Genomic DNA, 27084 nt, shown 5'->3' with positions numbered 1-27084 from the left:
TCTCTGCTATCTATGTTGCAGCCATGGCTGTAGTAGGTGAATATGTTATAGTGTCGGAAAACCTCAACGTAAAAGTCTATAATGCTAAACCCACAGGGAGATAGAGCAGATGGAACTGTACGCATAACCAGCATAACTAGTTTGACTGCAGTAGACTTGTAATATTTCTATATAACTTCAATATACTTTGGTTGAAGTGTGCAAATTATATTTTCAAAGTAGAGATGTGTGTGTGAAACAGTGCAGCCAAGACTACAACGGATGTCAAATATCAGTCAAGTGCTAAGGATGGATACAACTATGCATATCAGTTCAGTTTACATGACTAACTACATGACTAAATGTCACATTGAATAATTCCTAATGCCTCACTTTTGATTCTATCTAGACGTGCACAATTATTTTCATAAATCCTAAGGTATATTGCTCCGGTTACATGGATCAATGTGGAGAAACATTCCACAGCTTTTCAAAACAAAAATGAAAACATGTAGAAATAGAAAAGGGATGCCAAAAATGACATAAATCACCATTTAATCATCCTCCCACCCTACAGTAAATATGTCCCCCTGACAGTGGAGCAAAGACTGTACATAATCCTTGTTTTCCTAAACATTATAAAGTGGTGTCATTGCTGTTAATATGCATGCATGCAATGCATAGGACACCAGTTTATCACACAAATACTGTACACCATCATATCACGGAGATGGGGCAATGCGATTAACAAATGCTATGTTCAGAAGTAGTGTAAAATGTGCACATCTGAAATGTGTGCAAAGTCAAATTTATTTCATGACAAACTTCTGACGACGACACCGACGCCATTTGTATTGCAGCAATAGGCAAAGCTGTTGCGCTTCAAACTCTGTGAAAGGTGTTGAATCTCAATGTGGCAAATAATGCTTGTTATGGAGTTGAGGCCTTCATTTCAATAATAATTCAAGTATAAAAGGAGGGGTTTTCTGTGTGAGATGGAAGGAGTTTTATTCTAAAACACTACCAACTGTTATTCCATATTTCACCAATACAGATAACATCTTTAAAAATCCATACCATAACGTTGGCAAAGGTGTTAACCGATAACTTGCATAATACAACACAAGAGTATCCCATATTGACCTACACGCCAGTAATCCTTCCGTCAAAGTAGGTGTCAGAAATGGTGGCCATCTCACCTTTGAACAAAACTCTTCCAACACAGTCTTATAGATGATATATTAACAGACCGTTACAGTGATTCTATGTTTTCTTTGGCTCACTGTCATTGTTATGCACTGCCCCAAGTTACTTGTCAATGGAGTGATCTAGCTTTGTGAGCATTTTTGCATGTTGTGTTTTTTTGAACGAGCGTGATGTACCTTGTCGTCGAGTACAAAAATGTAATGTCATCATTGTCGTAACACATCCACTCAGTAACATGCGAGAACTATGGTATGTTTAGCGGCCTAGGTTCAGACATTGTTGTTTCTTTTTGTATGCATCTTCTATGAAAGTCTATTCTGATACAAATTTACATTCAATGAAATCCAAGGGTGTGGAAAAAAGCAGATGGGACATTTTATTTTTGTATTCCTGAAATGATCATATTTCAAACTTATGATCATATTTCAAACTTCATCACAGAAATAAACCATACAATCTCTGGAGATCTGGGCATTGTGTGTGTGTGTGTGTGTGTGTGTGTGCGTCAGAGATGGGGACTTGGACTTGAGTCGCACTTAAGTCACACACACAGTGACTTGTGAGACTTGACTTGAAACTCGTCCTCAAAGACTTGAGACTTGACTTGGACTTGAATGTTTTGGGACTTGTGAACAATCTTTATTTTTATTTATTTTATTTGTTATATTTTTGGTGCATTAACGTTAAGGAAACGTCTACTAATGTCATCTCTAATCATTGCTGCTACTGTATTCTAATAGATAAGGGGTGAGGATAACACAGTACATGCTTTGAATCCCTTAGTTTTAGCTATGCAGTGTTCTAAGCAGACCGGATGACATGCAGCAGATGATAGAACGCTCATCCATAGGGACTTGAGACTTGACTTGGACTTGTGACCAAAGACTTGAGACTTGACTTGGACTTGTGATCAAAAACTTGAGACTTGACTTGGACTTGCAAAAAATGACTTGTGAGCATCTCTGGTGTGTGTGTGTGTGTGTGTGTTTTTAGATATATACCTACAGGTAAATGAATACAGCCCTGTGGAAATAAACATGACATGGTAATAAACTACTCTATTGGCTATCGAGCAGAATGGTTAGTTCATCCCAGAATTCATCTGCCACGCTCATCATTTTAACAGCCAACTAGATTTTTAGAACAGAAAGGTCTTCCAAAATGATGCCTGGTTTCCTGCCTGGAGTAGAGCTAACGAACAAACTCACCAGCCTCAGTTCAAATAGAATAAGTGTTTGACTGGTGACTGGTTGTGATGTACCCCCCCCCCCCCCCCCCGTGGTTTGATGAAAAGAACAGAACAGCGCCACCCGCTGGTCTACTTGTTCCACTGCACAGCCTTCGTTTTGGGAACTTCATAGTTGAGGGCCTCAAACTCTTCTCCCGGCTTCAGTTTTGGACCAGGAATCATAATAGTCTGAAACAGGAAGAGGATTAGATCAGCATCATTTGTAAAACAAGTCAATTCGTAGTAAGGGATTATAAATAGAGAATTTATACAACAACGACAACTTATACACAACATACATACTAAACAAATTCACCCCATTTCCTCAAGGTCATAAAAGCTGAATTTACTCCACACATATTATCTAGCAAATTAACATATATAACATATATTTACACATATTAATAGCAAACACTGGAATTTCTTGTCCCAAAAGAAATGCCATTTCAATACATTATGCATGACAGACAGTGGGCAGCATGTAATACATTACTAGATAACAACACAGCTAAATTATGGGGTCAGTCAGTCAGTCAGTCAGTCAGTCAGTAAACACATTTAGGAGGCACTCATTCACCGCTTGAGACGGGTGTAGCATTCGATTTGAGGTCAAATAGAACAGGAAGCTCGTGATCACAATGAGTGAATCTACATTGCTTTTTATTTTTATTTTTTATTTTTACAATTGACCATCGCAAAGAAGCTAAGAGAAGGATGAGGACGTCTCCGGCGGTGACTCTGACTGTCACCAACTTTACGTTTGTTTTGCAAAATGTCAACGATGTATCGTAGAGCACCGATGATGGCTAGACTGCATGAAGGAGGGGGTGGGCAGTCTCACAGCCAACATCACTGCCCATCCGTCAGATGCATCTGTGCACAGCAGGGCCCGACTCACATTATGATGGCAATGATGTTCCATGTTTGGCACCGCTGTGCGCCATCGTGAGTCACTGTGCACCCTGGCATTGCAAACTGAATGATATGATATACAACATTATTGCAAGGACTAGGGATGGACATTTTAAGCTATTTAAATACTCGAGTACTCTCCTTCTATTATGAACGAGTAATCGGGTACTCGCACACGGGGGGGGGGAGGAGGCATCTGTGTGATTACTAGTCTGACCACGTGAGACTAGGTGGAGCATGACAGCATAACTGCCAGAGTTAAGGTCCTCACACATCAAGAGCGATGCGAATATACGACACGAAATTGCGATGCGAGTTTTGACCCACCTGTCAATCACAGCCACAGATGTGTACACGTCAGAAGCAAATTTCTGCTAATGAGCAAGGGGTAATCTGCTGTGTATGGTTCACACATAACGTTTGCACTTTTGCATGGAAAAAGCGCTACCTGGAGCATTTTTTGTGAGGAGAGGGACCGACTGTGATATTAGGTGACGCTAAGCTAACGTCTAAAGCCGACCTCGGACAGTATCTCCGATGGTTGGATGGATGGCCTTAGCGCCTCGGAGCGGACAATAGTGTTGTGAAACAAGCAGAGGCTCATTTCCAATACATGTCCATTGTCCAGTATCATCCATTTTACTTTATGATCACTGTTACAGTGTTACACTGTTGGTGTTCTGCCAAAAAGTGAAAACTAACCAGTGTGATTAACTCATTGAGTGCCAGCCACTTTTGGAGAACGGACGCTCCCAGTGCCAGAGTTTCAGAGCGTTTTCAGTGATTTCTCGAGGCCCACAGAATATTGTGTGATATTACTATATAAACACTGAACACGCACAAAGAACGATGAGACTCTCTTCTATCATCTGCAAAAAAAAGTTTATTGATATCATTTTCCGTTCTTTAGTTATCAGCCGGAGAAGATAGGTTGATTTTAGCAAAAACACACGTTTCAATTTAGAAGCTGAGATATTCCGCCTTTTGTGAAATTAAGCATTTCAAGCACATCATTGACTCTGAAGCTAATATTTTCTGATGTAATGACACCTCAAAAATAATTTCCTTCAATAAAACAGTGAAAATAAATAATATTGATCAACAAATAATATTTTTTAGCTGCAACCAGCAGCGCTGGCCCCTGCGTGCGCAGACCCTACACCTTCTTGCTGGTCTTGATTTACTGCTGGTGGGCATCATATTCTAGCTTGTTTGCCTGTCTCTCTGTCTATCGAGCCTGCTGCTGTCTGGGTCTGTGTTTACTGTCAATGGTTGTATACTGCCCTGCGTGCCCCACCCCCCTCCTCCTCCTCCGTGGGAGTGTCTCTGGGGCTCTGCTGCGAGTGCGTTTGCTCTGTCTGCACTGAAAAGTGCGCTGCATCCCCCCGCTTTTTCACAGCGTGTCGCCGGCTCCCAGCTGAGAATAATGTAACTTTTCAGAAAGACGCTGGTGTCGGCAACTAAATCATATGGAGGGGCTATCGCAGCGGAGACGGAGGGGCTCAATTGTGGCAGCAGATTGACTGCTGTTCACAGGCACAGCTAACGTTATGCTTCATGCATATCGATGCGATTTCCGTTTCCTCATGACTTCTCTCTTTTTTCCTCGCCTTTCTCTAATCTGGAGAGCACTGTCGCCACCTAATGGGTCGGTAAAATAGGTTATACACATTCAACATGCCCCAAAATTTTACAGGAGATGGATCTGGCTTTGATCCACGTCCCACCGTCAAAAAACGCAATTGACGACTTTAGTCGTCATTGGCACTCAACGTTACTAAACGAATTGACCACTAAAGTCGTCATTGGCACTCAATGAGTTAACGTTACAGCCGCAGCTAAATAGTGATCACCATGAAGCGATTGTCTCCCAACAAGTGATTCTTTCTCCACATTTCTTGTGACTAACGTTATGGGAAATGACAGTGTGGTCAGTAAACTAGTGCAAAGTTTTGAATGAGTTTTATCAGGCGTGCGCTATGAAGAAGCGTGCATCTGTCTCCTTCGGGAGCATAACTCCAGCCACCTTTTTCGGGATGAGCTGTAAAACTTCCAGTTCAAACTTTCAAAATAATGTTACTTAAACAAAAGTAAATAGCTTATTGATGCACGTTGGAGGAGAAAAAGGTATTTCAACGAACGAAGCAGCAAATCTTGTATCAAAATACTCGTTGTGATGTTATATGGCATGAAACTGTGGCTGTAACGCATGACTCAAAATAAATAAGGCTCCGTTACAATAAGCGTTTTATTTTGAAAGCAACAAAGCGGATGACGTACTTGTACATTCTGGCTGACTTGACGCCCGTGCAGTTCATGCTGCCAGATCCACATGATGATGCGTGTAGATCTAGGCCATTTTTAAAGGGGTGGGGAGTGGGGCGAGTACCCGAACAGCGGAAACGTTACTCGAGTACTGACGTTATGAACGAGTACTCGAGTACCCCCGCCCATCCCTAGTAAGGCCTGACCTGCACAGTCACTGTGGGAGCCAAGAATATATCAACACTAATGAGCTGTGAGATCATCTTCATTTTATGGTTTCTGCATTTACTGATGCACACAGACATCTGTATCCAAGGCAACACCACCCATCAGCCAACTTACAAACAATAGTGGTACGAGATACAAAGGTCTGAGCCACAACACCTTATCAATAGATGCAACAATTTCTGCACTTCCTTGTTTAAAGTCAAGACATATGAATTGACCAACCACGGACCTCCTTACTTTGCGTGACGCAACTCGTGGGGGACGTTACATTTTGAACGATGCATCAATGCACGCAGAGAGCCGGACTTCCCCTAACAGCCCAGCCAATCAGAGGCTTGACACAGGAATTCCCAGGGTCTGACCACGTGAGACTAGGTGGAGCATGACAGCATCACTGCCAGAGTTAAGGTCCTTACACATCAAGAGCGATGCGAACATACGGCACGAAATTGCGATGCGAGTTTTGACCCACCTGTCAATCACAGCCACAGATGTGCACACGTCGGAAGCGAATTTCTGAAAAATCAACCGTGGTTCGAAAAAATAAATGCCGCAATAACGCTCAGCGAAACTTCGCCGTTGGTATGCGCGGTTGCATTGACTAATCTATCTAAAAAATATTATTGACGTGTGAATTAATCGCACGAAAAAAACGCTCCCGATGTGTAAGGACCTTCAGGGGTTCGTTTCTCGACTGGGCAACCTCAGCTGAAAATGTACAGAGTGTACGGTCACCTTGATGATGGGGTCCTTGGCTGGTGCCCAGGCTGGTACTATTTTCCCGTGTAACCTCCATCGGCCGTAGGGGTTGGCCAGGTGTCGTTCCATGACCAAGTACTCCAAGACGTCCTTGGGCTCCTCCTCGCTCCCCAACATCAGTCTGCCGAAGCGGTCGTAGATGGCCAGCGTCTGGAGCAGGATTAGAAAAGACCCGCCCCTCCTGCTAGTTAGCTTAGCACAATGAATGGTAGTCAATCATTGGTACCGACTAGCCTACCCCCGTTAACACAATCAAAAACATTAAGAAGAAGAAAAAAACAGAAAAGAAACCCCAGAAAATGCTTCTGAAATCTTCACTGTAGCAAGGTGCTGCAAGATGGCCTGCTATTTTTCTACTACACGCACAGAGAAGCAGCCATCTTCTCGTCTTACTATCGGGAAGATGGCAAATAGGCGAATCTCCCAAAATGTTGCCTTGTTCCTTTAAGGAAATGACTTAAGTCACCACTAAGTTCCACCATTTTCAAAAGTAGACTCTAGAGCTGCAACGATTAATCGGTTAATCGATTAGTCGATTGACAGAAAATTAATCGACAAGTATTTTGATAATCGATTAATCGTTTTGAGTACAATTTTAAGAGAAAAGGTCTAAATTCTCTGATCCCAGCTTCTTAACTCATTCTCTGCCAAAGACGTACTCGGACGTACTTTTTACAATGGCGTTCTGTGCCAAAGACGTACTCGGACGTACTTTCATGTTTTGCTTGTTTACATTAGATCAGAACCTTTCCCAGCCTGTGACATTGTTTCAAGTCAAACTGATAAAAGGAACCCGCTAAATCACATTTAGTATTTATAGTATAGTCACCCATTTAGCTCATTGAGTGCCAATGACAGCCTGAAAAAGCCCCGTGATCAAAGAGAAGCCGCTCATGCTGCAGCCCAGAGCCATGTAGACACAGTCAATCCGCTCCCACAACTGAGCCCTTCTGCCTCTGTCTGTCTGTCAGCATAGTTTCTCCACACGATTAGCCGCTAGAAAAGCAGCAGCCGACACTGAAAAGCCAAACCTTTCCCTGCAGTCCGCGTGTGGCTTTTCCATGTTGCGCTGCTTGGGAGGCGGCGCACAAAAAGCACTCCGAAAATAGACGCTGGGTGCGTGAGGCTGTGTGTTACTAGTGTGGGGAGGAGTTTTCAGCTCAGGGGGGGAGAGGGGGGTGGGGCACGCAGGGCAGGACACAACTACACCACATCACTACATCAGAAAATATTAGCTAGAGTCAGTGAATGTGCTTGAAATGCTTCATTTCACAAAAGGCGGAATATCTCAGCTTATAATTTGAAATGCCTGAAAACGCTGAAAACAACCTATCTTCTCCGGCTCATAACTAAAGAACGGAAAATGGTATCAATAAACTTTTTTTTGCTGATGATACAATAGAGTCTCCTTGTTCTTTTTGCGTGTTCGGTGTTTACATAGTAATATCACACAATATTCTGTGGGCCTCGAGAAATCACTGAAAACGCTCTGAAACTCTGGCACTGGGAGCGTCGTTCTCCAAAAGTGGCTGGCACTCAATGAGTTAAATGTGAATATTTTCTGGTTTCTTTACTCCTGTAATGACAGTAAACTGATATTATCTTTGAGCTGAGGACAAAACAAGACATTTGAGGTCGTCATCTTGGGCTTTGGGAAACACTGATCGTCATTTGCTACCATTTTATAGACCAAACAACTAATCGATTAATCGAGGAAATAATCGACAGATTAATCGATTATGAAAATAATCGTTAGTTGCAGCCCTAGTAGACTCACTAGACACACCCCAGGAGAAGGTACCACATGTAGGCCAATTGTTTTTCGTTTTTTCCAATAATACACAAGTTTCGGTTTTTAACTATCCATTCCACATAAAATGCAGCCGTTTTAGAATCAGTAAATAAGTGTATCTTGTTAAATAAAAGTCCTTGTTGTCCACTCCCCCCTTACCTGGCTGCCTAGCTGTGAAAAGCTTCTCTAACTTTGAGGGCCGTTATCTCTGAATGTGACTTGAAAGTAACATTCAAATAAGCAGATCTCCTTCATTTCCTTTTCAGATTACAATGTGTGACGCATCATTTGAAAGTTTACAATCTGCACTTTCATAATCTGTAATAAACTGAAAAATGACCTCCGCCTACATGTGGGTCCAAATACCAGCAGCTATTACAGGTGAAAAGCAGCTGACTAGATCAGAGGTTCTCAAATGTTTTTCAGCCAAGGACCCCTTACAAGATAGAAAATATACCGGGGACCCCCTCATTCTGATTTGTGATTTTGGGCTAAGCTTAATTGTTTCCATGGTAACGTGCTTGACTTTTAATTTGATAGGTTTGTTATTAGAATGTAATCCATGAACCATTTTAGATTTGAAGCATAAACTATTTTCGTTGAACTATGAAGATTTTGCAAAAAAAAAATATATATATATAATTTTTATTATATTACATTTACATTACGTCATTTAGCAGTAGAGCTGCCGAAAATAATCGATTCAGAGATGCATCGCGATGCTTAATAGGACGATTCTGAATCGATTAACAAATATCAAAAATCGATTATTAATTATTTTTTTTATTTTTTTTATTTTTTTTATAATCGAATAAAATAGAATGTAAGTACATGCAGTTGTTTATTTTAATTATGGATCATAATACAATGCAATTCCAAATGCACTTTTATTTTAAAAGTAGCCACACAGTGAGAAAAAAGAAAGTGAGAAAAAATAAATCATGTATTGCGGAAAAAGTGATGCATCGATTTAAGATGCATCGTATAATCGAATCGAATCGTAGACTTGTATAATCGAATCGTATCGAATCGTGAGATCAGTGAAGATGCACAGCTCTATTTAGCAGACGCTTTTGTTTTGTCCAAAGCGACTTACAATATCACAATTTGTCAACAGTACAGAAAACAACTATGCAACACAATCAATGACAGCCAAGATATTTTGATAGACTAGCACCATGTAGGAAGTAGTTTGAGAAGGAATAAGTAACATGTCGCATTTTTTTTAATTATATATATATATATATATATATATATATATATATATATATATATATATATATATATTTTAATACCTGAAAACTTTTCGCGGACCCCCTGGCAAAGTGCCACGGACCCCTGGGGGTCCGCGGACCCCCATTTGAGAACCACTGGACTAGATGAGTACAGGGGACTGCATCAACCATACACAGCGGTGTTTCTCGACCAGGTCACATCAGGCCAAGTGAAGATCCAGCGGTATACAGGATCAGCGGGGTAACATAGATCTCACCTGTCTGGAGTGCACCCGCACAGTCACCTGGCCGTACAGGTTGCCCTTGCTGACCATGTCGGGGCAGCGGGCCTGGACCACCCTAGGGGGCTCCAGGGACTCGACGAACCGCCAGCGGATCGTCTTGTAGCGGTTCCCCCTCGTCATCTCCTGGACAGGGGACAAGGGAGAGGTGGGATGTACCCTTCAAACAACTCTATGTTGGTCTTAGTGAGTGGTATTTGTGTATTACCAGTTTATAACCACGTACCACATAACAGTCAAATAGCAACAAAGGCCTGCCTGTCCCAGAATTTCCCCCCCCGCAGCAATCAAAAGGCAAAGATGAATGTTGATGATGAAGACACATTCTACTATTCTACTCTACTATTCAACTAACCAGATGTTCTTGGATGTTCTGAGATCTAGACTAAGAAACAGAGGCGACCGAGCCTTTGCGGTAGCTGCCCCCAAATTGTGGAACAGCCTACCCATCCATATAAGAACTGCGCAAACCCTTGGAATTTTTAAGTCACTGCTTAAGACTCATCTATTTCAATTAGCCGTCAAGTTGAGATTGTGCCTATTATGTATCCACCTTATTTTTGAATGCCCCACTGTAAAAAATAACTGTGGGTACAAGCTCCGGTTTAACGTGACTTATTGTTGCAGCTTGCCATTTCCTTTGTTATACTCGGCTGCAGACCCGAATTATAAACCGGAAACTGGAGTACGTTATAAAAGTTATAAATATAGTCACATTATAAACAACTAACCAACGCTGGGGGTCCGTATGGAAACAGTGTCACTCGAAATGGTTAAAAGTTCAATCAATTTGGTCATTCAGTGGCGTTTTACTGCCATGTAAAGTAACTATCACGCTAGCCGCTAGCATTAGCCACAGTAGCCGACTACCCCAATGCATTACGTTATCCCAGCACCCAAACGACACGGCTGTAGAGCAGAATGGCTCTGCTGTAAAAATCCTCATAGACCTTTTTTTTGTCAAGTTAAAACAGTGAGTCTATTACGCGGGAAGCGGAAGAAACACCCATCAGGCATCATGGCAGCTAGAAATAAGGTGGATATTGTTATGTGTTTTCTTCTTTTTATTTCTATTTTACCAACTGTATGTGTCGATTTGATATTTGCCTGTCCAGCACTTTGGTCAACCTTGGTTGTGTAAATGTGCTATACACAGTAAATCAACTTGACTTGACATTCCAATAGGAAAGATTGAGGGCTGACAAAGTAACATCAGGTTGAATAGTGAAAATGTTGCAGCAGAACGAACACTTGCTTTGTTCTTTGTCAGCATACCAGATGCACGCATACCTTCTTATAATTAGCAATTATGTGCTATGATATCATGATCAAGCTGTAGTGGCACTGAAGCTGTGTTAGAGTGAGCCAGTCACATATTTCTGCTGCCATGAAAAACCTCAGAAACTCATATTTTCATGTTTCTACTTGAGCTGCCTGCAGGTTACCATTGTCCCTTACAGGTCAAAAATGAGGGTGATGAACCCCGCTCAAACCTCCTGGAAGGGGCGGGGGGGGGGGTCTACATTTCTAAAAGTGTATTTTTTGCAGCAATATACAATAGCGGAGGCAGGGATTCCGTTAGCCGGTATTTGTTCCCGTGGGCCGGTAAATTAAAAGGTCGCCGGCTCAAGTAGCCAAATAATAATAAATAATGCCAAATAAATACATTCATTAGCCTATATAAAATAGCCCAATATTGTGTGACCAGTGATGTTGCATAAGCTACAACATAAATATAGATTTAAATATTATATATTTTCGCCCCGCTGTTATGTTGTGTTGGGTGATAAAGAGAAAAAATACAGCAGACGCTCTTTAACTGCGATGCAATTAAGCTGCACACTGCAGCTGTGTAGCATCCCGCAGGGCGCAGCCCGCAGCGCCCTGCATGCAGATAGGCTTTGGCTTGACACAAGAGACCGAAATGTCAACGCAGACATCCCTCGGCCAGTTCTTTTTATGCAACGATGGTCCAGAACAAGATCCAACCAGCCATGAGAAGCCGCCACAGCGAGGAAAAGTTGGGTTGAATCGGCTTTGCACAGCGGAGCGCTGATCATGAAGAAACTGCCGCAGGCGTATTGCTAGAATTCTCGCAGCGACAGAGAGGTCCTCTGCAGGTTGTAAAGCTTATTATTATGTCCGTTAATTTAGTCACTAATGTCAACATCATTTCAGCATAAATAACCTACTAGAACCTCAATTGATTTGCCATGGAGTATTTAATGGGCAGTGTTGTGCTCGCTTCAGAAAATATAGGCTATAAAGTTTGACTGACTGCACGTCTCATCTCTGGCTTGTTGCAGGTAGGCAACTTCTTAATTTAGATTATCTTTCAAGTTATTTAATTTCACGTTCTTGGATGCAAAGAGACATTTAATGTAGGCCCGCCAGTGTCTGGCTTAATTAAACGGGAATATATGACAAACTCAGTTCACAAAGTTTGTGACGAGTTCATTCACTATAATAAAATACATTTGTTGGACGATTGGATAATAGCTTTTGTTTTTTGTGTTTTATTGTTTAATCTTAATGGGTGTGCAAACCCGAACCGAATTAATTAATTAAATAAGGAGCGGTGTGCCTGCAGCTCGCTCCCTTTGCACTCGCAAGCGCAGACCGCACCGCAGTGAATAGTTAGAAAATTATTTGGAAATTTAAAATTAAGATTTCATTTGCTAAAAATTATACAATAATATGTTATGTATTTAAGAAATTAGGTTACATCTATCTTTTTTCAATAGGCTACATTTTGACTGGGCCGGTAAATATTCTATAAGGCCAGAATTCTGGAATGTCGCCGGCTCAATTGGCCAGCCAGAAAAAATGCTAGCGGAATCCCTGAGCGGAGGGCAACATTAGTGGTCAAGTCAAGTCAAGTTTATTTATATAGCCCTAATTCACAAGCATGTCTCAGAGGGCTTCACAGAAAGTATGTCTAGCTGATTCTAGCTAACACACAGTAACAAGAATATACAGAATAAAGATAACATTTGAAGTTTTGAACATTTGAAGAAAGCAGGAGAGTGGAGGAGGGAGGGAGAGGGAGGAGGGAGGAGAGGGGGGAGGTGGTGAGAAAATAGGAAATGTGGAGGAGGAGAGAACAGAGGAGGAGAGATGAGGGTGCAGGGGAGGGAGAGCCAGGGTAGGGGTAGGGTCTAGGGTTGGGGGAGGGGAGGGAGTAGGATACGGGCCCGGATTAGGGCGAGGGTGGGGAGAAATGGGAAATGTGGAGGAGGAGAGAACAGAGAAGGAGAGGGTGCAGGGGAGGGAGAGCAGGGGGAATGTGAGAGGGAGGAGAGGGCAGAGAGGAGGAGAGAACACAGAAGGAGAGGTGGGAGGGCGCAGGGGAAAGAGAGCAGCGGGAATGTGAGAGAGGGGAGAGGACAGAGAGGAGGAGAGAACAGAGAAGGAGAGGTGGAAGGGTACAGGGGAGGTAGAGTAGAGGTAGGGTCTAGGGTGGAGGGAGGGAGTAGGATACGGGCCCGGATTAGGGCGAGGGTGGGGAGAAAATGGGAAATGTGGAGGAGGAGAGAACAGAGAAGGAGAGGTGGGAGGGTGCAGGGGAAGGAGAGCAGGGGGAATGTGAGAGAGGGGGGAGGACAGAGAGTAGAGGTAGGGTCTAGGGTGGAGGGAGGGAGTAGGATACGGGCCCGGATTAGGGCGAGGGTGGGGAGAAAATGGGAAATGTGGAGGAGGAGAGAACAGAGAAGGAGAGGTGGGAGGGTGCAGGGGAAGGAGAGCAGGGGGAATGTGAGAGAGGGGGGAGGACAGAGAGGCAGAGAAGGAGAGGTGGGAGGGTGCAGGGGAAGGAGAGCAGGGGGAATGTGAGAGAAGGGAGAGCAGGAAGTGGCAGGGATTCAGGAAAATAGGGGAGAAGAGGAGAAGGAGCAGAGGGGGGGAGAATGAGGAGAGAGCAGGAGAAGGGAGGGGGGGGCGGTGGGATGTGGGGGAGGAAAGAGCATGGAAAGAGAGGAAAACAAGAAGGGGGAAGAAGGGAAGAAGTGGGGGAAGGGGGAAAGAGAGGGGGGGGGGAGAAGATCAGACAACTGACTACTCTAAGCATTAACCAGAGCTAACTGGGACATAGTATCTAGCTAATCTACAGCCTAATCTGGCCTATCCTACCCTGCTCTAGTCTGATTTTAGCCTGAACACTAACAGGTCAGCCTTAGGCTGTAGCTAATCTATCGCCTACCTAAGCTGTTCTAAACCAACCGGCAGCCCTCGACCAGTGATGAAGAGCACCGATGCCCCCCGACCCGGCCCCCGCCCACATAAGGCGTGGGAGGGAAGGCCAGGCCGGGACACAGCGGCACCCCCTCACCCCCAGTGAACGCAAGAAAACCTTTCCACCATATGGTGGCAATCCACACATGGATCGCCACATGGATTGCCCCAGTGACTTGGCTGAGGAGGAACCTTGTGAGGTCGTTGTGCTAGGGGCCAATTGCTGCGGCCCGGGCGGACCCAGCCCCCACGCGACCCGCCCCCCCAGCCCCCAGCCACCAGCATAGTGACTGAGAGCGTGAGAGCAGGCCACGCGGGGGACGGGCCCACCCAGGCCACAGCAGCGGACCCCCATCTGGGGACTCCCCTCCGAGACAGGCCGAGAGATGCCGGGCTAAACCATGCACAGAGTTTCCGATAATGAAACTCTGTGAATGGTTTATTATGGAAATAAAATGTACAAGAGAACAGAAAATTGAAAATGTAAAAAAAGAGTCCAACAGAAGGGATATAAAAATGTAATTTTTAAATTATCCTAAGATCAGGGAAGGGAGTTGAAAATCTAAAAAGTAGAGTCCAAAAAGAAATAGAAAATGCAGTCTTTAAGTGTTCGTAGGTTTAGAGAATACTAGTTAATTAGCTAGGTGAAAAAAAGGGGTAACAAGATTGGGTCCCTGGATTGGTTTCCCTCCGTTAGATTGGTTGATTGATTTAGTTAGTCACACTGTAATATTGACTTTGTGCCACTAGGGGGCAGCATTGACAATGAATGGGACTGACCCGAGGGTGGAAAACTACATCACTGGTGGGGGACAACTGGTTTACTATTCGCTCGTTTTTATTTGTAGGCGTTGATCCAAAATCGGAGTGCTTTACAAAACGCATGAAAGCAAGGAATAGTACAACATATGAAGAGATAAAAAGCTAAAAAATAAAAAAGGTGTTAAACAATAAAGATGTAAAAGAGATTTGAAAGTAGTGAGTCAAGGAAGAGCGAACTTACTGGATAACACCTTTCTGTCACCAGGGAGTGCAGTTTCTCCTTGTTGAACCTGTAAAACAAACATTCATTTTCACCTCAACATGATGGGAGGAGTGAATGGAAGTGAAGAAATATTACATAAATTATCAAAATGAGATCACATAGAATAGCCTAAATGTGTGTGATTTGGTTAAAGAGATTTGACTTTTTCCCACTTTCCCAGAGTCAGAAACATATAAATGACTTCAGACAGACCTTTTGATGTATTTGGTGTAGTTTGAAGGCTATCTTGGCTCAATTGTTGAGTCTCTATGGGGTCAAATAATATAAGCGTGATCCAATATGGAATTAAGTGAGGGGGCGCCTTTTTCCAAGATTTGTCTGGGGGGCGGCCCACATTCTCAGACTTTGAAAACCCCTGACCTCACTCATTATAGCTCAACTCCTCGTAAGAGCATCAGCTAAATTCTTTAAACGTAAGCGGGACAAACACACTTCTTAGCCTCATTCCTGGAGAGTGCCCTGGATCTGTTCCTGGAGAGTGCCCTGGATCTGTTCCTGAGAGTGCCCTGGATCTGTTCCTGAGAGTGCCCTGGATCTGTTCCTGAAGAGTGCCCTGGATCTGTTCCTGGAGAGTGCCCTGGATCTGTTCCTGAGAGTGCCCTGGATCTGTTCCTGAAGAGTGCCCTGGATCTGTTCCTGAGAGAGCCCTGGATCTGTTCCTGAAGAGTGCCCTGGATCTGTTCCTGGAGAGTGCCCTGGATCTGTTCCTGGAGAGTGCTCTGGATCTGTTCCTGGAGAGTGCCCTGGATCTGTTCCTGAGAGAGCCCTGGATCTGTTCCTGGAGAGTGCCCTGGATCTGTTCCTGAGAGTGTCCTGGATCTGTTCCTGGAGAGTGCCCTGGATCTGTTCCTGAGTGTGTCCTGGATCTGTTCCTGGAGAGTGCCCTGGATCTGTTCCTGGAGAGTGCCCTGGATCTGTTCCTGGAGAGTGTCCTGGATCTGTTCCTGAGAGTGTCCTGGATCTGTTCCTGGAGAGTGCCCTGGATCTGTTCCTGGGGAGAGTGCCCTGGATCTGTTCCTGGAGAGTGCCCTGGATCTGTTCCTGAGAGTGTCCTGGATCTGTTCCTGGAGAGTGCCCTGGATCTGTTCCTGGGGAGAGTGCCCTGGATCTGTTCCTGGAGAGTGCCCTGGATCTGTTCTTCTTATGTGAGCACTATTCCCCTTTACAACAGGGCAACAGCAGCGGCCTCCTGCATGACAGCAGTGAGTCAAAATCTCACTTCTGTTACAAATGTCTCGCTGAAGTAAACAGAGTCCATCCAGTCAGTGGATCGTGTCACAGTAAATGCTAGAGCTGCAACGATTAACCGATTAAGTCGATCGACCCGAAAAGTAATCGACAACTATTTTGATAATCGATTAATCGTTATGAGTATAATTTGAAGAGAAAAGGTCAACATTCTCTGATTCCAGCTTCTTAAATGTGAATATGTTCTGGTTTTCTTTACTCCTGTATGACAAGTAAACTGATATTATCTGTTGAGTTGTGGATAAAACAAGATATTTGAGGGCATCATCTTGGGCTTTGGGAAACACTGATCGTCATTTGCTACCATTTTCTGTCATTTTATAGACCAATCGATTAATCGAGAAAATAATCAACAGATTAATCGATTATGAAAATAATCGTTAGTTGCAGGCCTAGTAACTGCGTCACTGAAGTAAACAGAGTCTGTCCAGTCAGTGGATCACTTCTGTTACAAACGTCTCACTGAAGTAAACAGAGTCCGTGGAGTCAGTGGATGGCGTCAGGGTAAATATCTTACTCTGTCAGGGTGTTGTAAACAGAGTCCGTGGAGTCAGTGGATGGCGTCAGGGTAAATATCTTACTCTGTCAGGGCGTTGTAAACAGAGTCCGTGGAGTCAGTGGATGGCGTCAGGGTAAATATCTTACTCTGTCAGGGCGTTGTAAACAGAGTCCGTGGAGTCAGTGGATGGCGTCAGGGTAAATATCTTACTCTGTCAGGGCGTTGTAAACAGAGTCCGTGGAGTCAGTGGATGGCGTCAGGGTAAATATCTTACTCTGTCAGGGCGTTGTAAACAGAGTCCGTGGAGTCAGTGGATGGCGTCAGGGTAAATATCTTACTCTGTCAGGGCGTTGTAAACAGAGTCCGTGGAGTCAGTGGATGGCGTCAGGGTAAATATCTTACTCTGTCAGGGCGTTGTGGGCTTCAGTGAAGATCTCTTGAGCTCGCACCGCAAACTCCTTTGTTGTGTACTGAGCGTCGAGCTCCTTGATCTTGCGAATCCTGCGGGGACAGGACATCAGACACAGGACAGGACATCAGAAACAGGACAGGACATCAGACACAGGACAGGACATCAGAAACATTCAGCTTGAGCATGTTTATTATTCATCGTATTCCGTCACGTCAGTCACCACACGGCCATCTTGGTAGGAAGATAGCAGGGGCAAATGTAATAAATAAACAGGTGATTTACATTTTTTTTTAAACATTTTGAAGTGTTTTTTATGGAGCTCTTACTTTTCAGGGAGAGCTCCATAGGGTGGACGAGCTTTTTCATGTGGTGACTTTGTGAAACAGTGTCTGAATGTGGCTGCAGATATACTGTGTTCACTCCTGAGACTGCATCCCTGCAAATTGTCATGGCAAATTGTTTACAAAAGATGGACAATAAAGCTGATTTTCAAAGTACCTTGAGGATTTTTTAAGTTGTGAATGAAGTCAAATTTCTCTTTTGATTACAAAGGTGGAAAATACAACTGTTTTGAACTGGGTGTTTACTGATTAAATGTTTAAGCTCCCCACAAATGCAGATGTTTTTTTTTTAAATATATATAACCAATTGCAAATTACTACAATTACCAAACAGATAAAAAGTAGATTATTATAGCCTATTGAAATGTTATTTTTAGATTTAGAATGTCAATTTTCTATCAAACACAATACATTTTAATGTAATTGCGCGACGTTTATTTTTGGCCCTCGGCCCTCCACCCAGATTGAGTTTTGGCCCTTCATGGGAAAGAATTTGGGCACCCCTGCCCTAGACAGAGAGGAGGATGAAAAAGCCTGACACAAGGAAAGGTTTCCACGTTTGACAAGAAAAGAATGGTACAGAAACAACACGAGAGGTCAGAGGTCAGGGAAACCATCTTACGCGAGCTGCGAGGCGGCGCTCTGTCGCATCTGCTCAGTGCGTTGCTTCAACCCCTCTCTAGACAGAGTGGACAGGCGGGCGTCGCCCTCTGGGGGGACGTAGGGGTCGAAGACTCCCGCTGTTGAGAGAGAGAGCAGACCCAATCAATCGATCTGTACTGCGTTTTAGAAAGACAAAGATGGGAAATAAACGGTGACAATAGAGAGCCGCAGTAACGAGTCCGGAAATCATCGATGCATCGGTTCTTCACAGTTTTCGCCTATGGGAGTTTTGAATGGGTTTTTGGCGCGATGCTTCTAATAATCTCTCTGGGCAACGCTGGCTTAATCAAACGCGAACCAGTGTTTAGTAACATCATCTTCACACATGAAGACCACTTTTATGAGTTTTGAAGCTTTTACGTGCCGTTAAAAGGGTGGCTAGCTAGCAAACGGCTAAATGAGACTACAATGTCGACGCGGATATTACACGTCATCACGAGTGAACGCGGAAATTCTTTCTCTCGCAATCAATGCGTGGACGCCTATGCGACACTGTGTGTAGTTCTGGATTAGCTTAGCACGAGCTTTTTACCTCTAGGGCTCGCAGTTACGCTTCAAAACTCATGAAAGTGGTCCTCATGTGTGAAGATTATCCCGCTGAACCTTGGTTCGCGTTTGATTAAACTTGCGTTGCCCACAGACATTATTTGAAGCATCGCGCCAAAAACCCAGTCAAAAATCCCATAGACAGAAACAGTGAAGAACCAGGAAGTTCGGGACTTCCGCATTCAGCCTACAAAAATACGTCATCCCTGCAGCTCTCTATACTTCATTGCTGCTCGGTTGATCAGTCGGGTTAACGTTAATGATTTGGAAAAGGTTCCTTAAGTCACATTCTTAAAGTGTGTAAACAATTTGTCGTTACCTTTTCATGCTTCTCAAACAACAGCAAGATCATTACAATGTTTTTTTCCTTCAAGTCTCAAAATGCAACACGACTCCTCTCTTGATCGGAGGTTTGCTAGCTTGTTAGTTGGCATTTTGTGACTTCCAGAGGGGGGAGAGAGAGAAAAAAAACATTTGAATGATAATGTAGTGTTAGTAAAAGCGACCACAGAAAATGTAGATTTTTTCTTTTGCCCATAGAGATAGCGCGGGGCCGGACACTTGTACCGCACGTTGTGTTAACCTGACGCTGCCAGATGGACGGTTTAGCTCCACATTACGTTTCACTAAACCAGTCGATCTGGGAATGCAGTAACCCGACCCGCTGACGGAGGCGGGCACTTTTTCCAAGCTACTTGGCAGGTGATTGGATGACCCATCTGTCTATCACCGCTGGTGCGTGTTAACTTCAACCAATCAGATCGCCATGCCTCTGACGTCACGTTTGCGACCGGAGGAAGGTGCCTGTGCCTGATCTCCGTGGCAGTCTATCATTGATTGAGTCCTCACCGTCCTCATCGTCGTAAAGTCGCCTTCGAAGCATGACGTTCGATTATAACGAACTAGTTGTGTGGTTTAGCCTTCCCAAATGTTGAGGGTCGGTTTTTAGAATTTAATACATAGAATTGGGAACGTTACATTCAATTTCATTCAGACTGCCTGTCACTCCCGCGGCGGCAGCCATGTTGACGAGTGAAAAGAACTACAAAGACCATGTACCCACTACTTGCCCAGACGAGCCTGAGCCCGCCTAAGGCTGCCGCTGATTCGTCGAGCCGGACATGCTTCGGCCAATCATCCTAACTGCCTATGCATGACAAGATGGATTACGTCGAGAGAATCTCTTTTGATCTCGCGAGGTTACCCATCTTGCAAGCAAGGTTAACGTTGTGTGGGGGCGTGGCCTATTTTAAACGTCGCACCATATGGCAGCGAGGGCCGACTGTATATATATATTTTTTTACTTCAATAGTGACGATAAGATGATAAACAATCATATTGAAATATTGCCCCGCCCACATGTAGCGTGACCCACAATCATACCAGTGCAGGAGATGTTGATGGGCCTCTCGACGTATTCCTGTCTGAAAACGATGCCTGCCGCTCGGGCCTTGGCCTCCGGGTTTTCCTCTCTCTTCCCCTTCTGCCCCACTGCCGGCGGGATGAAGTAGCGCTTCTTGGTCCGGACCGTTAGGAGAACCGGGAGGGGATGCCGCACATCCAGAGACGCCTCGGGAGTCTGAGAGGAGGGAGTCAAAGAGTGTTTAGAGACGCCTCGGCAGTCTGAGAGGAGGGAGTCAAAGAGTGTTTAGAGACGCCTCGGGAGTCTGAGAGGAGGGAGTCAAAGAGTGTTTAGAGACGCATCAGCAGTCTGAGAGGAGGGAGTCAAAGAGTGTTTAGAGACGCATCAGCAGTCTGAGAGGAGGGAGTCAAAGAGTGTTTAGAGACGCCTCAGCAGTCTGAGAGGAGGGAGTCAAAGAGTGTTTAGAGACGCCTCAGGAGTCTGAGAGGAGGGAGTCAAAGAGTGTTTAGAGACGCCTCTGGAGTCTGAGAGGAGGGAGTCAAAGAGTGTTTAGAGACGCCTCAGCAGTCTGAGAGGAGGGAGTCAAAGAGTGTTTAGAGACGCCTCGGGAGTCTGAGAGGAGGGAGTCAAAGAGTGTTTAGAGACGCCTCTGGAGTCTGAGAGGAGGGAGTCAAAGAGTGTTTAGAGACGCTGAGAGGAGGGAGTCAAAGAGTGTTTAGAGACGCCTCTGCAGTCTGAGAGGAGGGAGTCAAAGAGTGTTTAGAGACGCTGAGAGGAGGGAGTCAAAGAGTGTTTAGAGAGGCCTCTGGAGTCTGAGAGGAGGGAGTCAAAGAGTGTTTAGAGACGCCTCAGCAGTCTGAGAGGAGGGAGTCAAAGAGTGTTTAGAGACACCTCTGGAGTCTGAGAGGAGGGAGTCAAAGAGTGTTTAGAGACGCCTCAGGAGTCTGAGAGGAGGGAGTCAAAGAGTGTTTAGAGACGCCTCGGGAGTCTGAGAGGAGGGAGTCAAAGAGTGTTTAGAGACGCCTCGGGAGTGTGAGAGGAGGGAGTCAAAGAGTGTTTAGAGACGCATCAGCAGTCTGAGAGGAGGGAGTCAAAGAGTGTTTAGAGACGCATCGGAAGTCTGAGAGGAGGGAGTCAAAGAGTGTTTAGAGACGCCTCAGCAGTCTGAGAGGAGGGAGTCAAAGAGTGTTTAGAGACGCCTCAGCAGTCTGAGAGGAGGGAGTCAAAGAGTGTTTAGAGACGCCTCGGGAGTCTGAGAGGAGGGAGTCAAAGAGTGTTTAGAGACGCCTCGGGAGTGTGAGAGGAGGGAGTCAAAGAGTGTTTAGAGACGCATCAGCAGTCTGAGAGGAGGGAGTCAAAGAGTGTTTAGAGACGCATCGGAAGTCTGAGAGGAGGGAGTCAAAGAGTGTTTAGAGACGCTGAGAGGAGGGAGTCAAAGAGTGTTTAGAGACGCCTCTGCAGTCTGAGAGGAGGGAGTCAAAGAGTGTTTAGAGACGCATCAGCAGTCTGAGAGGAGGGAGTCAAAGAGTGTTTAGAGACGCCTCTGCAGTCTGAGAGGAGGGAGTCAAAGAGTGTTTAGAGACGCCTCTGGAGTCTGAGAGGAGGGAGTCAAAGAGTGTTTAGAGACGCCTCAGCAGTCTGAGAGGAGGGAGTCAAAGAGTGTTTAGAGACGCCTCGGGAGTCTGAGAGGAGGGAGTCAAAGAGTGTTTAGAGACGCCTCTGGAGTCTGAGAGGAGGGAGTCAAAGAGTGTTTAGAGACGCCTCGGGAGTGTGAGAGGAGGGAGTCAAAGAGTGTTTAGAGACGCATCAGCAGTCTGAGAGGAGGGAGTCAAAGAGTGTTTAGAGACGCCTCGATGCTAGGCTGTGAGTTGGACCAGTCTCTCACCAGGGAGAGGATGGGCTTAAAAGTCATAGCAAAATTCAACCAATTTTTTTTCAAATTCCTTGCCATTAGAAAGTCTAATTATTCTGGACGCAAAAACCCTGAAATTGCTGTCCGTGGCTTTTTAGTGCAACCCCACTATGACTAGGCATGTACAGCATGGTATACCAGTACCCCTCAAGTACATCAAAAATCAATTGCAGACATTTAAAAATAAATGGATACATAGGAGTTTTGTTGAATTGCTCCTCTCGTAACCATGTCGGCTGCTCCCAATTCACACAACTGAAATGGTTGTCAATCGAGAGCAGGGTCAAGCATTTTTGAAGCTGGGTCTTACGCACAGAACAGCGTTTGGCTGCGTCGCCAACTACTTAAAAAACAATGTTAAACTGGTCAGTGATATGACCCACGGGTACTCGACTAGAGCTAGTGAGGAAAAACTGTGTCACTGTAGGTTCAGGACTGCTTCAGGGAAAAACACCTTCAGCAGCTACTGAATGGAATCTGTTGTCGCCTCGTTTGAAAGAAATTCACTGCCAACCGTTTTAAAAGAGCAGTGAAGGGATGGCTGCTGAGCTGCTGACAGACAGTTCAGGTTACTGTTCATGGTCTATGTGTTTGTTGATGTTTTCTGTGTCTTGGATAGCCATCTACCATTGACTTTTTTTTTACACTTACATTTATTGTGGAGGACCACAATAGAAACATAGTCCTGGACTTTATTGAGTGTAATTCCTCGACAATTGTAATATAGATGTATGGGTTTTATCTGTGCGTTGTGTGTTTTTAACATCCGTCTAAAATAAATGCATTCATTCACTCAATGTAGATGGGGAGAGATAACAGGAGAGAGTGAAAGCTATGACCAAGTATGCACGCACGACATTCTCTCTTTGGGCGAACCTCTCTAGGGGGACTGACCAATAATGAAATCACACAATGACTCATTTTGCTGGGGACTCCCTGGGGACTCCCTGGGGAACCCCCCCCCCCCGTCAAGGTGACGTTCGAGGATGTCTAGCTGCTGCCGACAACGTCCCGACTCAAGTTGAAACGGAGGGGCGTGACTCCTCTCAGCCCTGACCAACTCCAGTTCGATTGCCAGAGGTCAGAGGGACCAGGAGTATTAACCCTAAAATACATGTCTTTTATTAAGCCTAAACGCCGAAACAACGCTCAACCTAAGCTCAACCTACACTGAACCCACAAGTTTCATTTAGGCGTCCTTGTTAACAGGCGAGGCCGTTCACATCAGCCACAAGCGTGTCACGCTGAAGCCACGCTCAACGCGATCGTTCAGGATTCAGTCCTATTTTCCAAGCGCGACGTGTGAAGCTTGAAGCTGCCAGGCATGAAGTCAATGTGTGCATGTGGGCGGGTTCAAGGCGCACCGAGTGAGGCGCTGAGAGGAAAAGAGAAGGCTTCTTGTGTGAACGGTTAAGCGTCAGCTCAGCTTGACGCCACGTTCACACACACGCCTAGAGCAACGCTTTAAGCAACGCCTAAGCAACGCCTAAAATTTAGGCGTCCTTGTTAACAGACAAGAGCGTTCACACATACCGCTGCCACGCTGCGCTGAAACCACGCTCGCGCTGCGCCTACGCTGCACTGCATTTATCGTTTAGGCGTCTGTTCTATTTTTCAGCGTCTAGGCACGCTGAACGGCTGGTTCACACACACGCTTTGCGCGACGCCTTGCGCATATGCTTTAATCGACGCCTACGCATATAGGCATTGCTTCATGCACGCCTGGCGCCTATTTTCGTTCACACAGGACGCCACGCTCTGCGCTACGCTGAACACATGAGCAGCGGTTTTTTTACACTTTTCAGATCTGATTTATAGCATGGGTGAGTCCTCTTTTTTATTGTAATGTGCAAGTGAGGATGTCTGTCTATTTCCTGGCCCGCTGTAATTGTTATTTTCCCTCGGGTAATCATGTGACTATGAGTCATCAACACCATGAGTGAAACTTGCATTGAGACAGGGGGGGTATATATACATCTGACAGAAAAGACGTTAATAGAGGAACACATGAAGGACAGCTCTCCTCTGCTACTATGCTCCACCCTCCCTTTTGGGCAAACTCGGTAGAAAATATGGCCCAAGTCCACCAGAAACAACAGCCAGCTTGACAGTTCAGCACGCCTAGAGCTGAAAAATAGAACAGACGCCTAAACGATAAATGCAGCGCAGCGTAGGCACAGCGCGAGCGTGGCTTCAGCACAGCGTGGCAGCGGTATGTGTGAACGCTCTCGTCTGTTAACAAGGACGCCTAAATTTTAGGCGTTGCTTAGGCGTTGCTTTAAGCGTCGCTCTAGGCGTGTGTGTGAACCCGGCGGAACTGTCAAGCTGGCTGTTGTTTCTGACGGACTTGGGCCATATTTTCTACCGAGTTTGCCCAAAAGGGAGGGTGGAGCGCGAATTAACGAGTGCATAGTAGGAGAGCTGTCCTTCATGTGTTCCTCTATTAACGTCTTTTCTGTCAGATGTACAGTATATATACCCCCCCTGTCTCAATGCATGTATCACTCATGGTGTTGATGACTCATAGTCACATGATTACCCGAGGGAAAATAACAATTACAGCCGGCCAGGAAATAGACAGACATCGTCACTTGCACATTACAATAAAAAAGAGGTTTATATTAGCTACTCACCCATGCTATAAATCAGATCTAAAGTGTAAAAAACCACTGCTCATGTGATCAGCGTAGTGCAGAGCGGGGCTTCAGTGTGGCGTCCTGTGTGAACGCAAATAGGCGCCTAGCGTGCATGAAGCAATGCCTATATGCCTAGGCGTAGCTTAAAGCGTTGCTCTAGGCGTGTGTGTGAACCCGCCGTGAGCGTGCCTCAAGCTTCAGCTGTGCTTACGTTAGGCATCCTGGCTGAACAAAGGCTAACATACATGTCTATGACAGGAGTATTAACCCTAACATACATGTCTTTGACAGTATTAACCCAAACATACATGTTTTTGACAGTATTAACCCAAATAGTATTAACCCTAACATACATCTTTGACAGTAATAACCCAAACATACATGTCTTTGACAGTATTAACCCAAACTAGGGATGGGCATCGAATTTCGAATTTTCGAATAATCGTTGTTATTATCAAGGTCGACTTTTATTATTGAAATTCGAAATTCGTTTTTTGATTTTTTTTTTTTTTTTTTTGTGAGTGAAATGTTGCATTGTCTCCCCTGATTCTAAGAATAGTCGAATCGCTTGGTTTGAGCAAGTAAAACAATTTTTATAAGCAACCTCTCCCTCTTCATGGGATTTCATCCGCCATTCATTTTTCCATAAACCTTGCTTAAAATGCTCATAAAAATTGTTTTACTTGCTCAAACCAAGCGATTCGACTATACTTAGAATCAGGGGAGACAATGCAACATTTCACTCACATAATTTTTTTTTTTTTTTTTTTTTTTTTCGAATTTCGATTAAAAGTCGACTTTGGCCAGCGAATTTCGAATAGTGTTTTTGCTAGAAATGCCCATCCCTAACCCAAACATACATGTCTTTGACAGTATTAACCCAAACATACATGTCTTTGACAGTATTAACCTAAACATACATGTCTTTGACAGGAGTATTAACCCAAACATACATGTCTTTGACAGTATTAACCTAAACATACATGTCTTTGACAGTATTAACCCTAACATACATGTCTTTGACAGTATTAACCCAAACATACATGTCTTTGACAGGAGTATTAACCTAACATATTGTACGTGTCTTTGATGGTGGGAGGAAACCCACACGAATACGGGAAGAACATGCAAACTCCACACAGAAAGGCCCTGGGACGGACCGGGGTTCGAACCCGGTGTTACACCTGGCTGTACTACTTCTGTGAGCTGCTGTGTTTACAAAGCTCACACCAGTTTCAATGGAGATTTTGAGCCATGGTGAAGAGACCTCTTAGGTAACGTTATTTTAGCATTGCAAGCTATTGTATTTAGCGTTAATTTATTTTAGCCTAGCCTAGTACTCTTGTAGCCAGCCCTATGGCAATGATAACTAGTAGCGAGCCACAACAGCACAAAGCCTATTGATCGTCTCCCTGTCTCAGTCAGTCTGACAGCCTGCATGACAGACGGCTATAACCTCCCCCATGTCTTGGTGAAAGTTAGCGTTAGCCCGGCTTGGCCGTCCGGTCACCGGACAGATCCTGACCGACACGGCGAGGCCAGTGAGCAAAACAAAACGAGTTGCCATTTCAACGTGTTATTTGCCTGAGCTTAATGCAGTAACAAGACATTTGTAACGCACCAATACCTTCAAATTGCTGCATGTTATTCGGTGAAGGGCTAACAGCGTCCTCCTCATGGGCAGCGCCATCTTGCTTCCAGTGTCAAGCCACTGCCAGAAACACAGACTTCCGTTTACAACTTTCAAAATAACATTTCAATGAAACAACAAGCAAACATTATTTTTGCTCTGATGCAGATAGTAGTAGTCTAGAGTCACAATTAAAGACACAATCGGGGTACTCCAGTCCAGTCCCTTTTGTTCTCTGGTATTTTTTTTTATTTTTTATGTTTATTTGCACATAGATACATAACATACAGTAATCATTTTAAAAAATAGCTCATTGTGCAGGTTGGAAGCCAAAAATGGCGTATAAAGGTACCTCCCCCATATCAATTTCAACAGATATATTTTAAAAAGGAAAACAAATAAAAAGAAAGAAAGAACGACAGAAAGAACAGAAAAAATATTACATAATAATACGGTTTATAGACTAAACAATAAAATTACCAAAATCTAGAATTAGCAAGGAAATTATACAACAAGTTAGTTAAGTTAAGAAACACAACAAATTAAATAAAATTACAGTAGGGTCCTTTTCAGATGTTTCTCTTGAATGATGATAATGTAGGTATTGTTTTTAGTGATGGAAGTAAATTGTTCCAAAGAGATGGTCCTCTGTATTTCAATGAGTATTGGTTAAG

At 44.4% G+C, this 27084-nt stretch overlaps 1 protein-coding gene across 1 annotated transcript; it reads right to left on the bottom strand.

The window, feature by feature from the left end:
• Window positions 1-631: 631 nt before the first annotated feature.
• mrpl45 (mitochondrial ribosomal protein L45) lies at window positions 632-26470 on the bottom strand (the record flags this gene model as incomplete). The annotated part of the gene is made up of 8 exons (XM_083635158.1): window positions 632-2602; window positions 6554-6727; window positions 9862-10011; window positions 15119-15167; window positions 17310-17408; window positions 18283-18400; window positions 20253-20448; window positions 26408-26470. 8 exons carry the CDS (start codon window positions 26468-26470, stop codon window positions 2504-2506), a joined length of 948 nt encoding a protein of 315 aa, XP_083491284.1. The 3' UTR covers window positions 632-2503.
• Window positions 26471-27084: the final 614 nt, after the last annotated feature.

This window comes from Poromitra crassiceps (assembly GCF_964638095.1).
Source record: "Poromitra crassiceps genome assembly, chromosome: 4".
Classification (NCBI taxonomy): domain Eukaryota; kingdom Metazoa; phylum Chordata; class Actinopteri; order Beryciformes; family Melamphaidae; genus Poromitra; species Poromitra crassiceps.
This window is presented reverse-complemented; position numbering and strand designations above follow the sequence as displayed.